General features: G+C 44.6%; 1 protein-coding gene across 5 annotated transcripts in view; it reads left to right on the forward strand.

Annotated features, from left to right (window-relative positions):
- The window catches only part of LOC143823435 (uncharacterized protein F13E9.13, mitochondrial-like), a 24,475-nt gene extending 5,349 nt beyond the window's left edge, over positions 1–19,126 (forward strand). For 2 of the 5 annotated variants that reach the window (XM_077309779.1, XM_077309780.1), the window contains exons 4-8: positions 5,339–5,519; positions 12,371–12,521; positions 13,108–13,235; positions 15,698–15,871; positions 17,458–19,121. In XM_077309779.1, coding sequence (XP_077165894.1) covers positions 5,339–5,519; positions 12,371–12,521; positions 13,108–13,235; positions 15,698–15,871; positions 17,458–17,537 — 714 coding nt within the window. In that variant the 3' untranslated portion in view covers positions 17,538–19,121. Of the gene's footprint in view, positions 1–5,338; positions 5,520–12,370; positions 12,522–13,107; positions 13,236–15,697; positions 17,430–17,457 lie in introns of those variants that run through there. The other 3 variants (XM_077309782.1, XM_077309783.1, XM_077309781.1) reach the window with 2 other exon arrangements.
- Positions 19,127–19,695: the final 569 nt, after the last annotated feature.

A 19,695-nucleotide genomic window follows, 5' to 3' on the forward strand; every position in this document is an offset into this window, starting at 1 on the left:
ATAAGGGGCACATCTGACTCAAAAGCCACATGCCCAAAGTGTAGCCTGCACCTTTCTCTTCGGTTTCCCAACGACAACTTTCCTGTGAAGTGTCCTTCGACACCAAGCACTCTTTTGCCACGCAAATATAGAAGGCGAGACCTGAAAGGCCACTAGCAGCCAGAGGCAACAACAGTCAGGTACCCGGTAACTTGAATTTCCATTGGCCCTCGGTCGTTGCAATAATTTTCATAGGTAGGCAGATTTTTTAACAAGGTGCGTGTCCTTTAGAAAGGTCAGGGTACATTTTACACATTCCACTGCACCCGTATCCCTGCGTTGTCACACATTTTCCTCTGCAGCCTGCCTGCAGTGGAAAATACAAATTGCTGGCATGGCAGCGATGCGATGCCCCAGTAACTCGCCTTCCGGTAGGGTTGAAACAGACCTGCCGTTTCTGCCTCCGGTATTATTTTCTGGCTGATTTTTATTGGACCAGATTATGTTTGTCATTAGGCATTCAACGCAGGTTCCTGAATTCACAGCGCTTTACAACTGAAATCCGGTCGTATCAAAGGTCTAACGGTTAAGCTGGCAAAAAGACAAAGTTCATCTGAAAGGGGGAGTGAGAAGAGAAGAGCTGATGAACTTGGGAAGAGAAAGGTTCTTGGGGCAGGTCATTTGTAATGAAATGGAAGAGTGATTAAAAGCCAGGAACCAGATCTGGGCTAGAAATGGGTTAGATTTGCAGGTGCTTGTGAAGTGCAGATGAGGAGAGGATAAGGCTTCCATCTTTGGAAATTTTAAAACAGAGGCTAGATAGCCATCTGACAGAGAGGCTGATTCTGCGAAGGCAAAGGGGTGGCAGGTTACAGTAGATGAGCAATAGGGATTTGAGTGTCTTACATAGTGCAGGGGGTTGGACTAGATGACCCATGAGGTCCCTTCCAACTCTATGATTCCATGAGGCATATTTAGGCATTTATTTCTGCCCATTCATGTGTCTACTGCCATACAGTTTTGTTGTTGTTTTGTCTTGTTCTTCCTCTTGTCAGTTAAGGAGAACTATATGGTTCCCAGGAACATCCCCATTATATCAGTGAATTCAAAGGAAGCCAGGACCACTGGGAGTTCAATCAGCTCTTTATTGTGATCTCTGCATGATGTTACAAGAAGCAAAACTGAATTGAGAATGCCCCCTGCACTCCCAAAACCAACTTATATACATGAGCAGACAATGGATCTTCCAGAGACAGTGCACTCTATTGGCCAGTTTCAGGTTTAAACTGACTGGATCCTTCAGACAGAATCTAGCTGCACATTGGTCAGTTGCATTGCCCACTTTGATCCCAACTTGTACCTCAAGCTTGGTCCTCGGTGGATCTACAAGCACAGCAGTCCTCACCCAGGTGCTGCTTGGTGCTAAACTCCACTCAACATTGGCAAGTGAAACGTTTCACTTCCACACTCACTCAGTTTCTTTATCTGGATTTTACAGACTTAGCATCTTGTCTTGATAACTTGTGTCGTCTTGCTTCCCATACTGTGTATTTAAACCGATTGGCAACATTAAAAGAGTAGTGGTAAGGTATGATCCCAGCCTAGACTGCCAAACACATTCCTTCAGAGAGAACGGCACTGATCTGTGAACAGCTGACGCCTTCTTGTAGGGACATCTCTTTGACCATTTATGCACTGGAGGTTTCATGCTGGGCTGCAGGCTGGAGTTTTAGTCGTGGCAGGTTGCCCCACCTCTTCCTGCACCCACATAGGTGAGCATTTGACATGGAACACCTCATCTGCCCCCGATTTGTGCTCCTGCATGGGAGCTGGGGCAATGAAGTTCCCAGTGCGTAAATGGTCTTTCCTGGCCCTTTTAAATTTTTCGCTGAAACCGTGAAGCAGCATAGCAAAGATTGCAAGGACGCCTTCCCCTCTCAAAAGTGCTATGCAGACATGACTGATGAAAGCAAATCCTCAGGGTTTTTTCTTTTTTCTTTTTAGAAGGTGGCTTGTCTGATGCATTAGTGATTTTTTTTTAAAAAGACAGAAACATAATAAATATGGAAGATTTATAATGTTGGAGCATATTAATGAAAACAAGTGAATGCTCAGACATGATACCAGCTGTGCTGAAAAACCATAGCTGCTCCATGCTTGTTTTGCCAAACATAATCAAATTGCCATGACAAGATTATATGCAGCGACAGATTCAAAGAGTTGAGAACTCTCTCGGTTTTTGCAGTGCTCTGCTTTCATTTTTATTAAAGGGGAAATATAGCAACACGATTGCTCTTATAGAGGCCCTGAGCTTTTTGCTCCATGTTTGCTCTCACATAAAATATTGGCAGCAAAACATCCATTTCAGCAGGGAACATGGTTTCCACAGTAGAGAGGGTCTGTGTTCCCTAAACAGGGGTAGTCAACCTGTGGTCCTCCAGATGTCCATGGACTACAATTCCCATGAGCCCCCTGCCAGCGTTTTCTGGCAGGGGCTAATGGGAATTGTAGTCCATGGACATCTGGAGGACCACAGGTTGACTACCCCTCCCTAAACGACTCTCATCGTCTCCTGATTTTTCCCCCCCAATACAAATTGAAACCCACTAAGTCCCTCCCTCCCAGATAGAGAGTAATAGACCTTTGCTGGATGGGGGGAGGAGAGTGGGTTATATATTTATTATCTTCCATCGTGATATTGGGTTTTAATTATGTTTTAATGGTTTTTTACAGGATTTTATTGTACTTACGAATCTTTGTAAACCGCTGCGAGACATTTGAGAGTGGCGGTATATAAATATAAATAAATAAAATAAAAACAAAGCTGGCCAGCAGTTGGTCTCAGATTGTCGAAAGGAAAAAGAAGAGTTGGTTTTTATACCCCGCTTTGTGTCTTAAAGCAGTTTACAATCACCTTCCCTTCCCCTCCCCACAGCAGATACCCAGTGAGCTAGGTGAAGATGAGAGGACTTTGAGAGAAACTGCTCCGTGAGAGCAGCTTTGTCAGGACTGTGACTAGCCCAGGGTCACCCAGCCAGCTGCGTGTGGCGGAGCAGAGAATCAAACCCGGCATGCCAGATTAGAAGCCGCTGCTCTTAACCGCTACACCATCCTGGCTCCTTCATGTAACACGCCCTTTAATTTTGGGCCTTCACTGCCAGAAGATATAGTGATGGTTGCTAGTTACAATGGTGAATAACTTGGCTAATCTTTGGAAAAGGGTTAGACCGATATCACAGAGAACGAACCAACCGGTGAGTGGTGCACACTGATACCTAGCTGAAAGTCCATATATGAAAATGGTACAATTTATAGTGCTGTATGCTGTGGCCAGTAATTGACAGTTACCTTTATGCCCCCTTGGCAGACCTTGGCTTTTGGTTTTGCTGGGGCAATCCTGTGCTGAGCTCGGGTGGAGGAAGATGTAATCTCATCTAGAGTATTAAAATCAACATACGTTTAAATCCTTGAGCAAAGAGACTTCTGTGGGCAAACATGCATCCATTTCTTTGATTAGGCTTGTGTAGCGTAGGGTCTTTTCTACTGATGGAAGAGACCGCTGCAGCGATAAAACGTAAAATCCTATTGATTTTCTAATGGGTACTATAAATAGTACACACAATTGGCGGTACTCAAAAGGACCATGTCAAAGGCTTTCGTTTTCAATTTTTTAATGGATAAGAAGCATTTTTATCTTTTTTTCACCTAAGTGCTGCCAGAAGAATTTAAAGGCCTTGTGAAAATAGCGATGATTTGCCTTTGGGGGCTTCCAGCTGTAGAAAGCATGCCTGTCCCCTAAATCATTCGGGGCACATTGCTGACTTATGGAAGTCAATAAAAGGCCCATGAGCTCCATTAAGCAATCCTGAATCCAAGCCTGGACATTGCTGGGACTTTGGGCTCAGGATCGGTATATGGAAGTGGAGAAGCAACATGGCCTTGCAGACAATATTGGGACTGGGTCTGAAGTTTGAAAGTCTGCTGAGTTGTAAGGTCAACACAAAGCATTCATAAAGTTTAGTGTTGCCCACCCTGGGCAGGGAAATACCTGGAGAGGAGAGGGTTTGGGGAGGGGAGGGACATCAGTGGGGCACCATGCTGTACACTCCACCTTCCAAATCAGCCTTTTTTCTCCTGGTGAACTGATCTTCGTCACACAGAGATGAGTTTCCTCCTAACATATTAAGAATCCTGCTTGGTTGAGTCTCAGCACTAGACAAGGCTCTGCTGTTTCTTTAACTTAAGTTTTATTCTCTCAAGGGTTCCCTTCTCTTTCACCCCTCTTTCCCAGTGTATTAGAAATCACTCCTGTTGCATGATTGAAAACTAGACTGAAATTGTGGAACACATGGTGACCCAGATGAGACTTCCAGATCAGAACCATTTGTGCATTGGGGTGGAGGGCATCCTTCCATTGTGGCCTTTGGTGCCCACCACCCTATGTCAGAATTCCAAAGGTGTCCACAGGCTGAAAAAGGGTTGGGACCACTGATGTAAAACATACCAGGTGCAACAGGCTCAGACTATTTGGAAGTTTCCCCTACTGAATAAGCTGCTGAAGTTGAACCATTGCAGTTGGGACTAGCCTAGAGAAAATGAATTAAGATCCAGGGTGGACAAAGTATCTAAATTTTCTGCCGAAAGTGTTTTACTACATGAATACAGCGAAATTACAGAGTTAGTATATGACCGGATGCATTTTTTAAATTTACCTATCCCAGTAAGAGACAAATTTGACTGACTGGTTTTTGCCATCAAGGGGTCCAAGTTAAGAGATATTCAGAGGTGGTTTACATAGCAGAGGCTTTCCTCTGCATGGAGATCCTGGACTTCCTTGGTGGCCTCCCACCCAAAGAGTAACAAGGAACAGTCCTGCTTCGCATCCAAGATCAGACCAGGCTATCCAGGTTAGGATAAGTGGAATTATAGTTGTTGTTAAGTTAAATAACAGTGGAATGTTTCTTTTAAAAAGGAAGTCTGTAGGTGAAGGATCCAGAGGAGGACAAAGTGAGATGTTTTCTTCCTTTATCCTCCTCTCCCATTCCTCCCATAAATCCCTCTGAGTTATCCTGCAGAGAGAATCCAGTGCTTTTGTTTGGGAAGATTGGAAACCTAGCTAAGTTAAGCACTCCTGTCCTTAATCAAGCATACGAGCCACCAAGTGGACTGTTGTTTTTGAGCAATGAAATCCGAGAAGTCTCCAGATACCGTATAAAAGTTCAGGTTCTGCAGCTCAGCCGCGTTATTACAATGCAAATTTTTAGCGCTTTATCTACAAATCAGTTCTCTGCATGCAAAGCTCTCTATTTGTTTTTGGACAGCTAATTTTAATAGGCTTTCTGTGTATGAATTCCCGCAGGATGGCTTGATTGTTGAAAACATGCATGATCGGCCGTACACCATACACGTTGGACCAGAAATAACTGCAGCCATGACGGTTGTCTGTGCCACCGTGAAACAGGCGTGCCCCGCTCTCCCCCTGGGCGTTCAGATTCTGTGTGCTGCCAATCAACAGGCTCTAGCTGTTGCTCTTGCTGCTGGTGAGTGAATCAGAGTGAGGGTTGTGGTCCACGTTTTGCAGTCCTGAAGCTTCATCTAGCATTGGGGGATTCATGCCTGCTCTCGTTTACAGATCTTTCCTATAAAACCACTGTGAATTTTACACAATTATCTACCTTCTTTTTTGGGGATATGTATTGAGGCTGAAAGAGCCTCTTGTGGTGCAGAGTCGTAAGGCAGCAGTCTGACCGGGGGTTGTACAGTAACTGTACCTTGGTTGCAAACTCTAGTTTGAAATGAACCACGGTTCATGTTAATGCAGATGAAGCTGTGAAATGGGAACTTGTATTTAAGGAGGAAGAGCCTCTTGTGGCGCAGAGTGGTAAGGCAGCCGTCTGAAAGCTTTGCCCATAAGGCTGGGAGTTCAATCCCAGCAGCCAGCTCAAGGTTGACTCAGCCTTCCATCCTTTCGAGGTCGGTAAAATGAGTACCCAGCTTGCTGGGGGGTAAACGGTCATGACTGGGGAAGGCACTGGCAAACCACCCCGTATTGAGTCTGCCATGAAAACGCTAGAGGGCGTCACCCCAAGGGTCAGACATGACTCGGTGCTTGCACAGGGGATACCTTTACCTTTACCTTTACCTTTACCTATTTAAGGAGGAAAGAGGAGAGAGCGCATGACATGCTCTCATGCTATTAATCATGGTAAGGAGAAAACAGCCTTGTTTAGCAAACGCCACTTGATTACTATTTGGAGCCTTCTGTTTCGGAGAGGAAAGAAAGTTACAAGTTTTTGTTCAGTCTTGAGATGAGCTTCCTTCCCATAATCACATTAGCGATCGCTTTACCCCTCTTCATGATAAATACCCATTTGTGGCTCCTTCCCCCCCCCCCCCCTTAGTTCAATGTAACGGTACGAGGGATTAATTTGAATCATTACAACTACCGATCTAATTCCAGTTGTACCTCAGGATATCACTATAATCTACCATAATGAACTATTATATCTCGGTCAAATTAATGAAATTCATTTAAGGCCAAATTAAATTAACCTGAACAATGAGAGCTAATGTGGCCCATTGGATAGTGTGTCAAGCTTAGAGATCTAAGTTCAGATATGAGCTCATCTATGCTGTTTTTAGCAGACCCTAGGGCAGGGATTCCCAACCAGGGGTCCGTGACATTTCCCCTTGTGCCTTAATGCAGGGGTAGTCAACCTGTGGTCCTCCAGATGTCCATGGACTACAATTCCCACGAGCCCCTGCCAGCAAACGCTGGCAGGGGCTCGTGGGAATTGTAGTCCATGGACATCTGGAGGACCACAGGTTGACTACCCCTGCCTTAATGGACTCAGCCACAAGCTAGCAAACTGACTGCTTGCATTGCTCCCCCTCTCTTGTGGTTTCTGTGCCTGGGAGAGGGCAGAGCCTGCACGCCTAGTCCCCCTTGAAACCGCCTGCTGTCTCTCCTCCCTCAGTCCTTCTCAAGCCTGTCTGTTAATGTGGGTGGTGATGTCACTTCCAGTGACTTAGCACTTCCTGCCGTCACTTCTGAGACTCCTTGAAGTCTGAAAAATTATTTCAGGGGCCTTTTCACAGCCTAAGGTTGCAAAAGGCTGCCACAGGTTTGCCTGTCTTTTGTCTATGAAATGGGAATGATGGTGAGTCCCTCCGTACCTCATTTTATAGGGATGCTGTGATGGTGATGTTAAGCAAAGTATTTTGATTCTGGTTGGCTGTGTTCATGAAAGTGCTTGTGGGCCTGAAATATAACATTAAAGGTAAAGGTATCCCCTGTGCAAGCACCGAGTCATGTCTGACCCTTGGGGTGACGCCCTCCAGCGTTTTCATGGCAGACTCAATACGGGGTGGTTTGCCAGTGCCTTCCCCAGTCATTACCGTTTACCCCCCAGCAAGCTGGGTACTCATTTTACCGACCTCGGAAGGATGGAAGGCTGAGTCAACCTTGAGCCGGCTGCTGGGATTGAACTCCCGGCCTCATGGGCAAAGCTTTCAGACTGCATTTCTGCTGCCTTACCACTCTGTGCTACAAGAGGCTCATGAAATATAACATTGTTTCACTAGTATATACAAAACATATGGGGTGGGGTGGGGGGCTGACTTTCCCTACAGTTTAAAACCTCAGTAACACAAAATATGCCAGCACAGTTTGTTTTTTAAAGTCTGCTTAAATGCTGGTTGAAAAAAGTTTTAGCATTTCACTTTACGGTGTGCCTGATTTAAGAAAGATAGGTGATTAATACTAAAAACAATACATTATTTTTATGCCATCCCTTTAATGCATCTTGATGCAAACTGTGACAGATGAATTGTCTATTATGCCTCACATCTATTTCCTTAGATCTGGCACTACTTTTTCATATTATATTTTATTTTCAGAAAATGATGTCGCTTCCCACCCCCTTCTTTCATTGTTGCAGATGAATGCTTTGGTTTACTTAAACTACCAGGCTCTTCAGTCAATAAGCAGAATTGATTAGACAGCAGATCTGTCTTCATACGAAGGAGCACGCTATAATTTCAACTGTATTTACTCTTCTTTCTTTTTAACATCCTTCCTATAGTTTTTGAAAAGACTCTTTGAATGATTTTGTCCTTTTTGTTCTCAGGATAGCATTCTATTCTCCATTTATTTTGAATTAATTTGGCCTCTGAATAGCTTCTCAGCATCATTGCAGTTTCTCATAACTTGGATTTATATTCAAATTTCTGGCAACCTGTTATGACCCTTCTCCTGTTGTTATCCAGGGAAACCACACCTGCTATCCATCCAATTGTCTCCCAAATTTGCTTTTCTCTGCAACCATGAGAAAAGTGGATCTTTAAAAAGTAATGCATTTGTAGAGTTTGGGGGAGTCTGGTGGGTGCAAAAGTCAAACCACAATCCAGAGTTATGGGTTCTTCACACAACTGAAAATTATATTTTCTTAGCCCAGCAGATTTCTGGGCATAAGTCCTCTCAACCTGCGACTGCAAATAAGCTTTGTATATCATCTCAAGTTCTCTCTTGCTAGAGAGAGGTGACCCATAAATAAATACACTTGTCTTGCCATCTCCAAGTCGGGAAATACTTGGATATTTTGAAGGTGGCGCCTGGGGAGGGCAAGGTTTGGAGGAGGAAGAGGAGGAGATTCTTCTGGAGGTTCTCTAAGCCTGAAGAATGTTTCAGGGGTTTCAACGGTAAAAAAAGAGTTGAGAGACTGCTGTAAGGGACCCATCCTGTTGAGCTACACAGGGTTGTTGTTCTACTTTTTCTCTTGCATTCTCCTCCACTTCCTCTCCCTGTTTTTCCTCTTCTTATAAAAAAGACTAGGCTTCAAAGCCCGTCCATAAGGACGGACTTTGAAGGGGCCGGGGCAGCCCCCCCTGCCCCCCGTCCCCGTTGAAGCCTCCCCCGGCTGCCCCCCTCCCCCACGAGTCCCCGGCTTCGGCGCGGCCCTTGGAGCAGGCCCACCGCGTCTCCGATTGGCTCCGACCAATCGTTGGTCCCTGTAAGCTATTCCAGACTGGGCCCACCCTCACCCCCACCCCCCTTAGGCTTTTATTTATACTGCGGAGCGGTATAAAGTTGGTGGGTCTGGTATAACCTAGCTAGGAATGTCTTGCTCTCTGTGTGTGTGTGTGTTTCAGAAAGAGAGAGAGATGCGTTCTTATTTTATTCCTAACTGTGAAAGAATACCTACAAAGTACAGGGTTTTTTTTAATGTTCCTCTTAACAGAAACTTGTATAAACCTGACTCAAGAGAGAATTACTCTTACTTCTCAGGAATGCCATCTCAAATTGGGTCTTAAAACCTTGACTGTGGCTGTTCCCCTCCCTCCTTAAAGAGGAGAATTTTGTGTTAACAAATCTTTATTGAACTATGATTTGTTTTCAGGGTTCTAAAATGCAAAACTGCCACTTTAAAGGCTAGCCTGCTGCCTGGTTAACTGGCGAGCAAAGCCCGTTTTCATTGCTGCCGTAAAGCCTCAATGTAAAACTATTACTGTTGTAAAAACCTACTGCGGGGGGAAAAAAATCCCGTTTTCTCGCAGGTATCCAAGTGCCACTTAAGCTGCATTAGGTGTTTACGGAAAGTCGGCCTTAATTGATGCTGCCTATTTCTGTGAGCTTGAATCATTCCCGCACCATTCTTGTAGGCTACTGTGCTTGTTGCAACACAGGCCCTCATTTCAAATTCAGTATAACTATATCTGGTTTTCAGCTCTTTTGAGTAGTTCCAGGTCACACGCAGATCCCGTCTCTCCACTGGTTAGACCAGCCTTTTGCAACTTTTTTTTTACCATTGAGAAACCCCTGAAACATTCTTCAGGCTTCAAGAAATCCCAGAAGTGGTGCAGAATTGTGCAGAATATGGTTGGGAAGCCCATCATTGGCCAGTATGGGAGGTGGGGGCAGGTCAACATGACCATATATGGGCATATGACCCAATTAATGTTTAACCAATTTAAAACACATGTTAAAATTAATTAACTTCCACCCATTCAGGAAACCCTGGCGGAGAAAGCCTGTCTTATAGGCTCTGGATTTTGAAAGTCATGATTGATTGGGAGGGTGGAGCCTCAGGTGGGGGGCAGAGAAAGACTTTCATGCCACCCATTGTCAATGCTTTTGGGGTAGTATCATTGCTACTGCTGCTCATCACCAGCCTATAAACAGGGGTAGTCAAACGGCAGCCCTCCAGATGTCCATGGACTACAATTCCCATGAGCCCCTGCCAGTGAATGCTGGCAGGGGTTTATGGGAATTGTAGTCCATGGACATCTGGAGGACTGCAGTTTGACTACCCCTGTTTATAGGCTGGTGATGAGCAGCAGTAGCAATGATACTGAGGCTGAATCTTAAAAGAATGTTTCCGCAGTCTACTTCTGAGTACGAGAAAGTGAAATCTAGCAACAGTTATGGAGAAAGCTGCCAAGTGTATCCCCCACCCTCTTTTTAAAAGAAGAAACATTGTTTTTTATACACCACCACTCAAAGTGGCCTTTTCTTCCTCTCTCCACAACAAACACCCTGTGAATTAAGTGGGGCTGACAGTACTCTGACAGAACTGCTCTGCAAGGACAGCTCTAAGAGAACTGTGACTGGGCCAAGGTTACCCAGCTGGGCTCCATGTGGGAGAGTGAGGAATCAAACCTGATTAGAATCCCTCGCACTGCTCCTCACTTGCTCTCAATACATCATGCTGGCTTTTAAATGAATGTCTATAAGTCAGAAAGCGCTTTGAGAGACTGCTGTGGCACACTCTCCCTTTTGGGGACAGCTTTATAGCATAAGATGCCATTTTTGTTGTTGTTGTTTTTTTTGAACGGCAAAGAAAATAATTTATGCGATTCATCTTGGCTCGAACCAGGTGCCATCTTGCTTCTTCCTTGTTTCCCTGGGTAAAAATCGGCTGCGTTCCCCCTTGTCAGAAACCGTTTGCCAAGGTTCGTTCACAACTGCTTTCATTATTAACAGGTGTACCACACACGTTCTTTAGTGGTGCATAATTTCCTGTGCATAGATCCTGATTTAATTAACTACATCTGTTTTGAGGCTGCACTGAACGGTGCGTATTACTGACTTTTCCGGAACATTTATAGAGGTGATAACGTTACAAATGCAGGTGCTTTTTGCACGGCAGCGATCGCCCTGTTATCTTCTCGGAAGCATTTGGGGGCAGGGTATCCATGTCCACAAAGTCTGGCTTCTGTTTCTCTCCCTCCCCCCCTCTGATTTTATTTCTTTTGCATCTGATTTGTTCTTGATATAACAATTAGCATGGAAGTTAAACACTGCTGTGTTGGATTTTGAATCCACTCAGCCTTTAACACAATTCTTCATAGGTGGTGGTCGCCTGGTCTCACCCCCCCCCCCAGCCAGCAGTAGGGTCGGGTGGGGATAGAGTTGCCAGACTGAGGTTGGGACTACTGGAGACCTCAGTGGAGTAAAACGCCAAGCATCTCTATTCACAGGGGACTGGTTAGTTCATTTATTTGTGGCGTGCTGCCGCTAAAGCTGAGCCGTGATCTTGGTCCCCAAAGAATTCGACTTCAGGCCATAACTCTGACAGAGGACATACTTTGTTTATAGAAAATCTGTGGTTGAACCTCTAGCCCAGGGGTAGTCAAACTGCGGCCCTCCAGATGTCCATGGACTACAATTCCCATGAGCCCCTGCCAGCGAATGCTGGCAGGGGCTCATGGGAATTGTAGTCCATGGACATCTGGAGGGCCACAGTTTGACTGCCCCTGCTCTAACCTGTCAACTTGAAGACCTCAGTTTTAGGAAAGACAGAGACTTTGCCAATCACACAGTGCTGAATTAAATGGAACCATGATCGGACTCTTTGTAGAGGGCAATTCCTTATCCTTCCAGTGCAGTGTCTATTATATAGACAACTATAAAGTAAAAATTGGCAAGCGTAATTGTAGCCAGGGGCTGGGGGCAAAATCTGCAGATGGGACAGCAGAGGTTCCTAAAAGTAGAGAAAAACCATGCAAGGTTTCCTGTGGATAAGGTACCATCGGCTGCACAGTTCCTTTTCTCTTTTGTTGCCCATCACGTCCAGGTGATGTGGCAATCTGGAAAACAAGAGGAACGACATTATTGCTTCTGATGCTGCCGTTGTCTTTTAAAAAGAATACCTGCATGGGAAATTAGGAGGAAAGATATTGAGTAGGTCAGTCAGAAAACACCATATCTGAGTAGTTGCTTAAAATCCAAATCTCTTACGTACACACCCGACATAACAATGCACCACTTACCCTTTGCAAAATATTCCTTTCCGTTTTGAGGGTTCATCTTGTAGCGAGCCATGATTATCTGATTCTCACTGGCCTGCCACTGAACATTACCACTGTAATCTTAGCTTAGTTTCCTTTGCAGGGCTTGACTTTATTCGAGCCGAAGGCTTTGTTTTCTCTCATGTGGCCGATGAAGGGATTCTAAATGCCTGCGCTGGAGACTTGTTAAGATACCGGAAGCAAATAGGAGCGGATCATGTTCAAGTTTTTGCTGATGTTAAGAAGAAACACAGGTAATCAGAAGCTGTTTTGAAATACGCTGTTGGGTACCTGGTCTGTGAACAATGAGGCCAGCGGTAAAAGCTGGCTTCAGGAATAATGATCCACCTTTTCCTAGCCAAATTTTTTTTTTTGCTATGATCCTTAAATGGACACTAGTTCACAGGTGGCAAAAAGCCACTTTCTCACCAAGGCTACATCCACACAGCACTAGATATTGAAGCCATCGGCCACTGGGTTGGCTTGTCCAATGGGAAAATCCACTTCCGACCTCGGAAGGATGGAAGGCTGAGTCAACCTTGAGCCGGCTGCTGGGATTGAACTCCCAGCCTCATGGACAGACAGCTTCAGACAGCATTTCTGCTGCCTTACCACTCTGCGCCACAAGAGGCTCTCTCCTTTTCTTATCACCCCACATTTTTTGCTAGGCACAGAGAATGTCTGTTATCAGCAGATTCCCAAGGGTCACTGAAGCTTAATGGGTGGGTGCCCCAAAGCACTTTGATAGAGCTGCTAAGCTGCTCAGCAAACCCTGTGCTTTGTAACGGAAGACTGCTGGCATGAATGCGAGGAATCACGAGTTGTGTCCCCCGTTTACAGTGCTCACGCTCTGACAGCTGATGTCAGCGTAGCGGAGACTGCCAAGGCTGCCGAATTCTTTCTGGCTGATGGAGTCGTGTTGACAGGAACTGCAACCGGATTGGAGGCAGATCCCAAAGAACTGGAAGGTGAGAGTTTGGGACCTCCTAGGTACACCATGGCTAGCGAGATGTCCATGGGTATGGTGTAAACTCTGATATCTACCCTGTTCCCCATGATTCAAGGTGTTCACTGGCACTCTTGGTTTTCTTGGAAGGTTCTTTTTTAATGGGGTGATGTTAAAGAGGCTTTGAAAATCTGTAAAAGATTTCACACGAGACTGATTGTACTCTACCCCTTTGATGTTATGTAGCATGTGGGTATTAGACCATTTATGCACTGGGAACTTCACTGCCCCAGCTCCTGTGCAGGAGTACAAATCGGGGGTGGAAGAGTTGCACCAGGCCAAATGCTCCCCCACGTGGGTGCAGGAACAGGTGGGGCAACCTGCCACTACTAAAACTCCAGCCTGCAGCCCGGCATGAAACCTCCAGTGCATAAACAGTCTTATTGATACTGGCTGGTATCGTGGTGGTGGTGGTGGCAAATGCCATCAGATTTGAAGGCAGCCATAGCAACCCCACAGGGTTTTCAAGACAAGAGACTAACAGAGGTGGTTTGCCGTTGCCTGACCCAGCATAGCAAGCCGGGTCTCCCACCTAAGAACTAACTAGGACCGACCCTGCTTAGCTTCCCAAATCTGACAAGACAAGGCCAGCCTGAGCCATTGAGGTTGTGCCTGTCACCTATTAATGTCTGGTGTAGGTAGCTGTCATAGTAAGGCAGATAATCATGTAAGTGGACGTGCCTGATATTTCTCATTTTGACATCTTGTTTTCCGTTTTTTTTTCCAATAAAAAAAATGAAAGGCTTCATTTTTGTATAGCTGTAGCTCATGAGTGATGACATTCTTCCTAACCTTTTTTAAAGGTTATTACTAATGAAGGAAAATTAAAAACATAACTCTTAATAAGGGAGGGAGCGGGATATTTAGCTTGTGAACTGCTACATTCCAGCAGGGAAAACATTTGCAAGAGTGGAGCACAACCAGTACCTGCTGGACACCAGTAAGAGCCTCAGCTTGTTAGTCTTATTACAGATGCTTTAAATTATTTTGAGTACATGTGCTTTTTAGGTTGAAGAAGAAGAAGAGTTGGTTTTTATGCCTCACTTTTCACTTCTTGAAGGAGTCTTAAAGCGGCTTACAGTCACCTTCCTTTCCTCTCCTCACAACAGGCATCCTGGGAGGTAGGTGGGACTGAGAGAGCTCTGACAGAACTGCTCTGCAAAAAGAGCTCTAGCAGGACTATGACTAGCCTAACGTCACCCAGCTGGCTGCATGTAGAGGAGGAGTGGGGAACTGAACCTGGTTCTCCAGATTAGAGGCCTCTGTTCTTAATCACTACACTAAGCTGAATGGAGTTGCTAGACTAATAACAATGTAAGATGCCATTTTTCATGTGTGTCTCTTGCAATTATCTTTAATAATTTCACTTGATCATCTTTTACCATTCCTAACAGCAGTTGGTTGCTCTGAAGTGGGGATGCTTGTTTACCCCCCAGTTCAATGTATGTCTTGCACATAAGTAGCATAGTCTTTGCAGTGAAACATTTTATGAGACTACCCATAACCCTGACCCAGAAATTACAGAATGCGGCTGCTTGGGTCCCAACAAAGTCCTCATGGAAGGCACATCTTCAACTGGTCTTCCAACAGCTGCATTGGCTTCCAGTAGAGTTCCAGATCAGGTTCAAGGTGTTGGTACTGAACTTTAGAGTCCTATGTGGTCTGAGACCTGCATATCTGAGGAACCGCCTCTCCAAATATGTCCCCCGGTCATCCAGTGCAAACTTAGCGGTAGTCCCTGGTGCTAAAGACACCTGCTTGGCTCCAATGTGGTGAAATGAGCTGCAGTTCCTCAAGGCCTTCAAGGTGGCATTCTTCCACCAGGCCTATGGATGAGGCAACCTTCTGAAAGGGCCACACCATGATCCTTGCAGTTCTTCCCTATTCCTATTTTCCATGCCACTGAGGTACCCGCCATGTCCAACAGGTGGGGAAAGAAGTCATGGCAGAAAAGGGGGGGGGGGTAGTTAGTTAATTAGCAAAATTAGTTGCTGGACAGAGAGTCGGTTATTCTTAATGTTTACTTTTTAGAATGTTAATATGTAACTAATAAAGTATCTATTTATGTCTTTTAATATGTTGTAAACCACCTCGAGCCAAATGGGATAGACAGTCTAGTAATATAATAATAAGGAAAAATTCTCCTGCGTCCAAAGACTGTAATAAACCAATAGCTTCTCCAGTTTGTTCTTCAGGGCCACAAGTAGCGGAGAATCTACCATTATCCTCATCGACAATGTATTAAAATCCTGCATGTTTGGAAAATGATGACATTTCCTTTCTGTAAGTCGTTTTAAGATGTGGCGTGCTTATTCAATAGTGGCTCAAAACGATTACGTAACACCAATGCTTTGTCACTTCTACAAAAATCATGACCTTTGATTCTCAAGGTTAATGATAAAATTCTTATTTAATTTCCTCTAGACGTTGGGCGTGCTGTGAAGATCCCAGTGTTGGTTGGCTCTGGAGTGACTCTGGAGAACGTGAAAGACTACCTGGATGCAAACGCCTTGATCATTGGTTCACATTTCAAGAAAGAAGGCCATTGGGCGAATGACACGGATTCCGATCGTGTGAAGCAGTTTATGGAGCATATCGGTAAACTCAGAGAGAGGAATGTGTAGCCTCATCAGCCACTATAGTTCTGATTGGGTTGGAGTGCACAGAATAGTCTAATTTTCCAAAATGTTCCGCTCTTGGGCACAGGTGGGAGGGTCTTTTTTTCCTTTACTCAGAGTAGTAGATTTCTTGAAAAAAATGTTTAGGAAAAACACGTATCCCACTTTTCTGGTTCAGAAAGAGACTTCAAAGTACTTTACAAAAAGAATAAAGCAAGCATCAAGAAGCATATTTAAAACAGGCGTTAAAACCTTCTCAGAGATGTCAGTAGCTCTCTTCACAAGTTACAGGAAACAGACATACAATCCGTGTACTCAGTTTATCTTCATACAAGCAATGAGTAATGCATGTGTTAAATTCAACTCATGTGCAGCTGTAATTTGAGAGCCAGCTTGGTGTAGTGGTTAGGAGCAGCAGCCTCTAATCTAGAGAACCAGATTTGATTCCCCACTCCTCTACATGAAGCCAAATGAGTGACCTTGTGCCAGTCACAGTTCTCTTTCTCTGAGCTCTCTCGGCGTCACCTACCTCACAGGGTGTCGGTTGTGGGGAGAGGAAGGGTAGGCGATTGTGAGCCACTTTGAGATTCCTTCAGATAGTAAAAAGCGGGGTACAAAAACCCGCCTTTCTAATTTGAACTCGAAATTTACCTAGCTACTGGTTTCATTTCTAAACTAAATATGGATTTGCCTTTTTCTTATGAACAGATCTACATATGTGCATGCACATTAATGGCCATGTTTAACTTGTAAAAGTAGCAAGTCAGCATATTTACACAGGCACCTGTACTGAAAAACACCTGTGTGTTTTCAAGTCTGGTTCAGGAAACAGATTTCAATCTATAACCCACTGAACAGTCAGGGCCTGAGATCTCTTGCGGGGTATCACCTCCCTAGAGTTTCAGATCTGCCATCCAGCAGAAACCAAGTCGGCCTCCAGACTAAACCTGGGTTTTCCTGATTGTCATCTTTCAGATCCACTCCTATGAGCTGCTCAGTCCCTCCTTTCTCCGAGTTCAAGAAGCAGTTAGAGACCATTCTGACTCTGCTTTGGGGAATTAGGCCTTTTGGGGTTTATCTTTAAACTTTCGGGATTTATTGTGTGAGCCGTAAGATTTTTGGGTTTCGTTTTGGGGAGAAGCAGCCGAGATGACAAACGATTAGAAATCTTGAAAACACATTAAAATGCAGAGATTTTAGATCAGCATCTGGTTTGCATTGTACAGGTTTTTAAATAAATAAAAAAAACACATTGCCAAAAAAGTGGCAGTATTTTGTGTTCTTTAAAACATCGATTTTCACACCGGGAAGAAGCTTACTACCCTTCTGCGACCAGAGTCTTCCCCCACCACTTCAGAAGTTACTAATTTTTGTCGCACGGCACATTTCTAATGAAATCATCACCAGCTTTGAAATTGCATTTTGAGAGATCCGTGCCGTTAGAACCCAGAACCTCGGCTAATAAACATTCTAATGTTTTTCAAGTGTTACAAACACAATTCTAGGAAGGCATTTAGAAAGTGCATTAGAGACGCCGATAATGACTGTTCGGTTGTGTTTTTACAGATGCTAACTTGCTAGGAGTCGCATGCATTCATTACCGGGAAGGTGAAACTGTAATGTGTTGCTACAAAGAGGCAAGTTAACAAGAAGAAAAAATAAGATCGCTTGATTGTCTCCGTTACGTTCATTTAACTTTTAAAAGAAGCGTAGCCACTGCTGGTGCCTTCGGAGCTGGGTAAAAAGTAGAATGGTTTGATCAGAGCTCAACTGGTTTTGCTTATGAACAGGTGTCCCGAAATGTCTCACCTCTTTTGAGCTCTCCCTTGGGTGGTAATTTTCAAAAACAATTATTTATTTAAAAAATGGTATCTTATTTGTCATTATAACTCCCCATAAAAACAAGTCTGAAAGTTAGAATCCCATAATAAATAAAGTTATTTTGATAACCCACCCTTCCTGTATAGATCAGGGCAGGTAACAACATGGTTTATACAACAATCAGATCATATAAGGAAATCATATAAACATTTGACATCTCAGTTATCAAAATTCTTGGAGCAGATATTCCATTGTTTCAGCAGTGAGGCCAGCTTGGTGTAGTGGTTAGGAGTGTGGACTTCTAATCTGGTGAGCCGGGTTTGATTTCCCGCTCCCCAGCATGCAGCCAGCTGGGTGACCTTGGGCTCGCCACAGCACTGATATAGCTGTTTTGACTGAGCAGTAATATCAGCGCTCTCTCAGCCTCACCTCCATCATAGGGTGGTTGTTGTGGGGAGAGGAAAGGGAAGACACCTTGAGACTCCTTTGGGTAGAAAAAAGTGGCATATAACTCTTCTTTTTGGTGGTTCCTCAGGGCCCTGACCCTAAGCCTGGTGGAACAGCTCTGTCTTGCAGGAAATAGCTAAGATCCTGCAAGTCCCTGAGCTCTGGTACCTGCCCAGTTTTATTTGCATGGCTTCTCCCACGGAACCCTAGAATCTGTAGCCTCATAAAAGTGCACAGATTAGCTTCCCCCTTACTGATCTTCAGTTCCCCAGAGGGAGAAAGACTAAGGCACTTTAGACAATACTATCTCAGTGAGCTGCAGTGAAGGGGAAGGCAAAGAAGGAAACACCTGGAGCAATACCCCTCTCCTGAGCACACAAGGTATTTAGAGTGCGCCTCAAACTCTTCATGGTGTCTTCGTTCAATTACGGCAGTTCCACGTACCGGATCTTAGCACTTCAGAAGCAGAGGAAAGTGCCATAATTTGGCCTTAAATTACGAGGCACACATGCACACACGGGCAACGTTGGGATTTAGCGGGCTAGCACCAAAGTAAATCTGATTTTAAAATCCGCCGGGGGGAAGATTGATTGCCTCTCCTTGATCATGTTTGCCGCTGCCGGTATTTGTATAGTTTGCGCTAGGCATCTGCTTGTCTGTTGCAAGCAGATGCTGTAAGTAGGATTTGACCTTTCTGTTTTGGAAAATTGCTTGAATGTTTAATGTTAAAATATTAAGTTATCAGAAAGACTCATCTCTCTCTGGGAGAGGAGAATGCTCAAGTTTTACACCATCGTGTGTTTGCGAGGCTCCGCGGAAGGCTGAATAACTTCAGAGGAGAACAAAGAAAACAGTGTTAATGTGGAGAAACTCTGGAAGTAAATAACAGCTGTTCAAGGAGACATCTCTTAAATATGTATTAATTAATTTTGAAGTGCACCTCTTAAATATGCAAAGAGATCTCAGCATCTTAATTTACATTAAAACGCTACCGCGCTTGCTTGGCTTGCGATAGTATCCTCAGCCGATCGCCCCAACCTACGGGATGGTAATTTTGTCGGCCGTTGATTGCTTTGATTTGCCCTTTTAAAAATGTCAGATAACTGCCTCTTGTTCTGTAGGATCTGTCTTTGTTCTTGCATTCAGAGCCTTGCCTGGTTGCTGCCATTCTAGTGTGACTCGGGGTTCAAATAGAGGTGAAATACATGGTGAGAGAAATATTTGAGGGTCAGGCTGGAGCAGATTTTCTCAACTTTTTTACTGCTGAGAAACCCCCCAAACATTCTTCAGGCTTCTAGAAACCCCAGAAGTGGTGCGATTGTGCAGAATGTGGTTGGGAAGCAGAGCTGTGGACACGCCCACCCAGGGACCCCTCCCCTTCCCACCCCTTCCAGGCCCTCATTGAACAATGGGAGGGGGAGGTCGACATGACCATATATGGTCCTATCACCCTATAAATGTTTAACACATTTTTAAAATATATCAAAAAAATAATTAACTCCCACCCATTTGGGAAATGTCATGAAACCCTGCTTG

This window comes from Paroedura picta, chromosome 14 (assembly GCF_049243985.1).
Source record: "Paroedura picta isolate Pp20150507F chromosome 14, Ppicta_v3.0, whole genome shotgun sequence".
Taxonomy (NCBI): Eukaryota; Metazoa; Chordata; class Lepidosauria; order Squamata; family Gekkonidae; genus Paroedura; species Paroedura picta.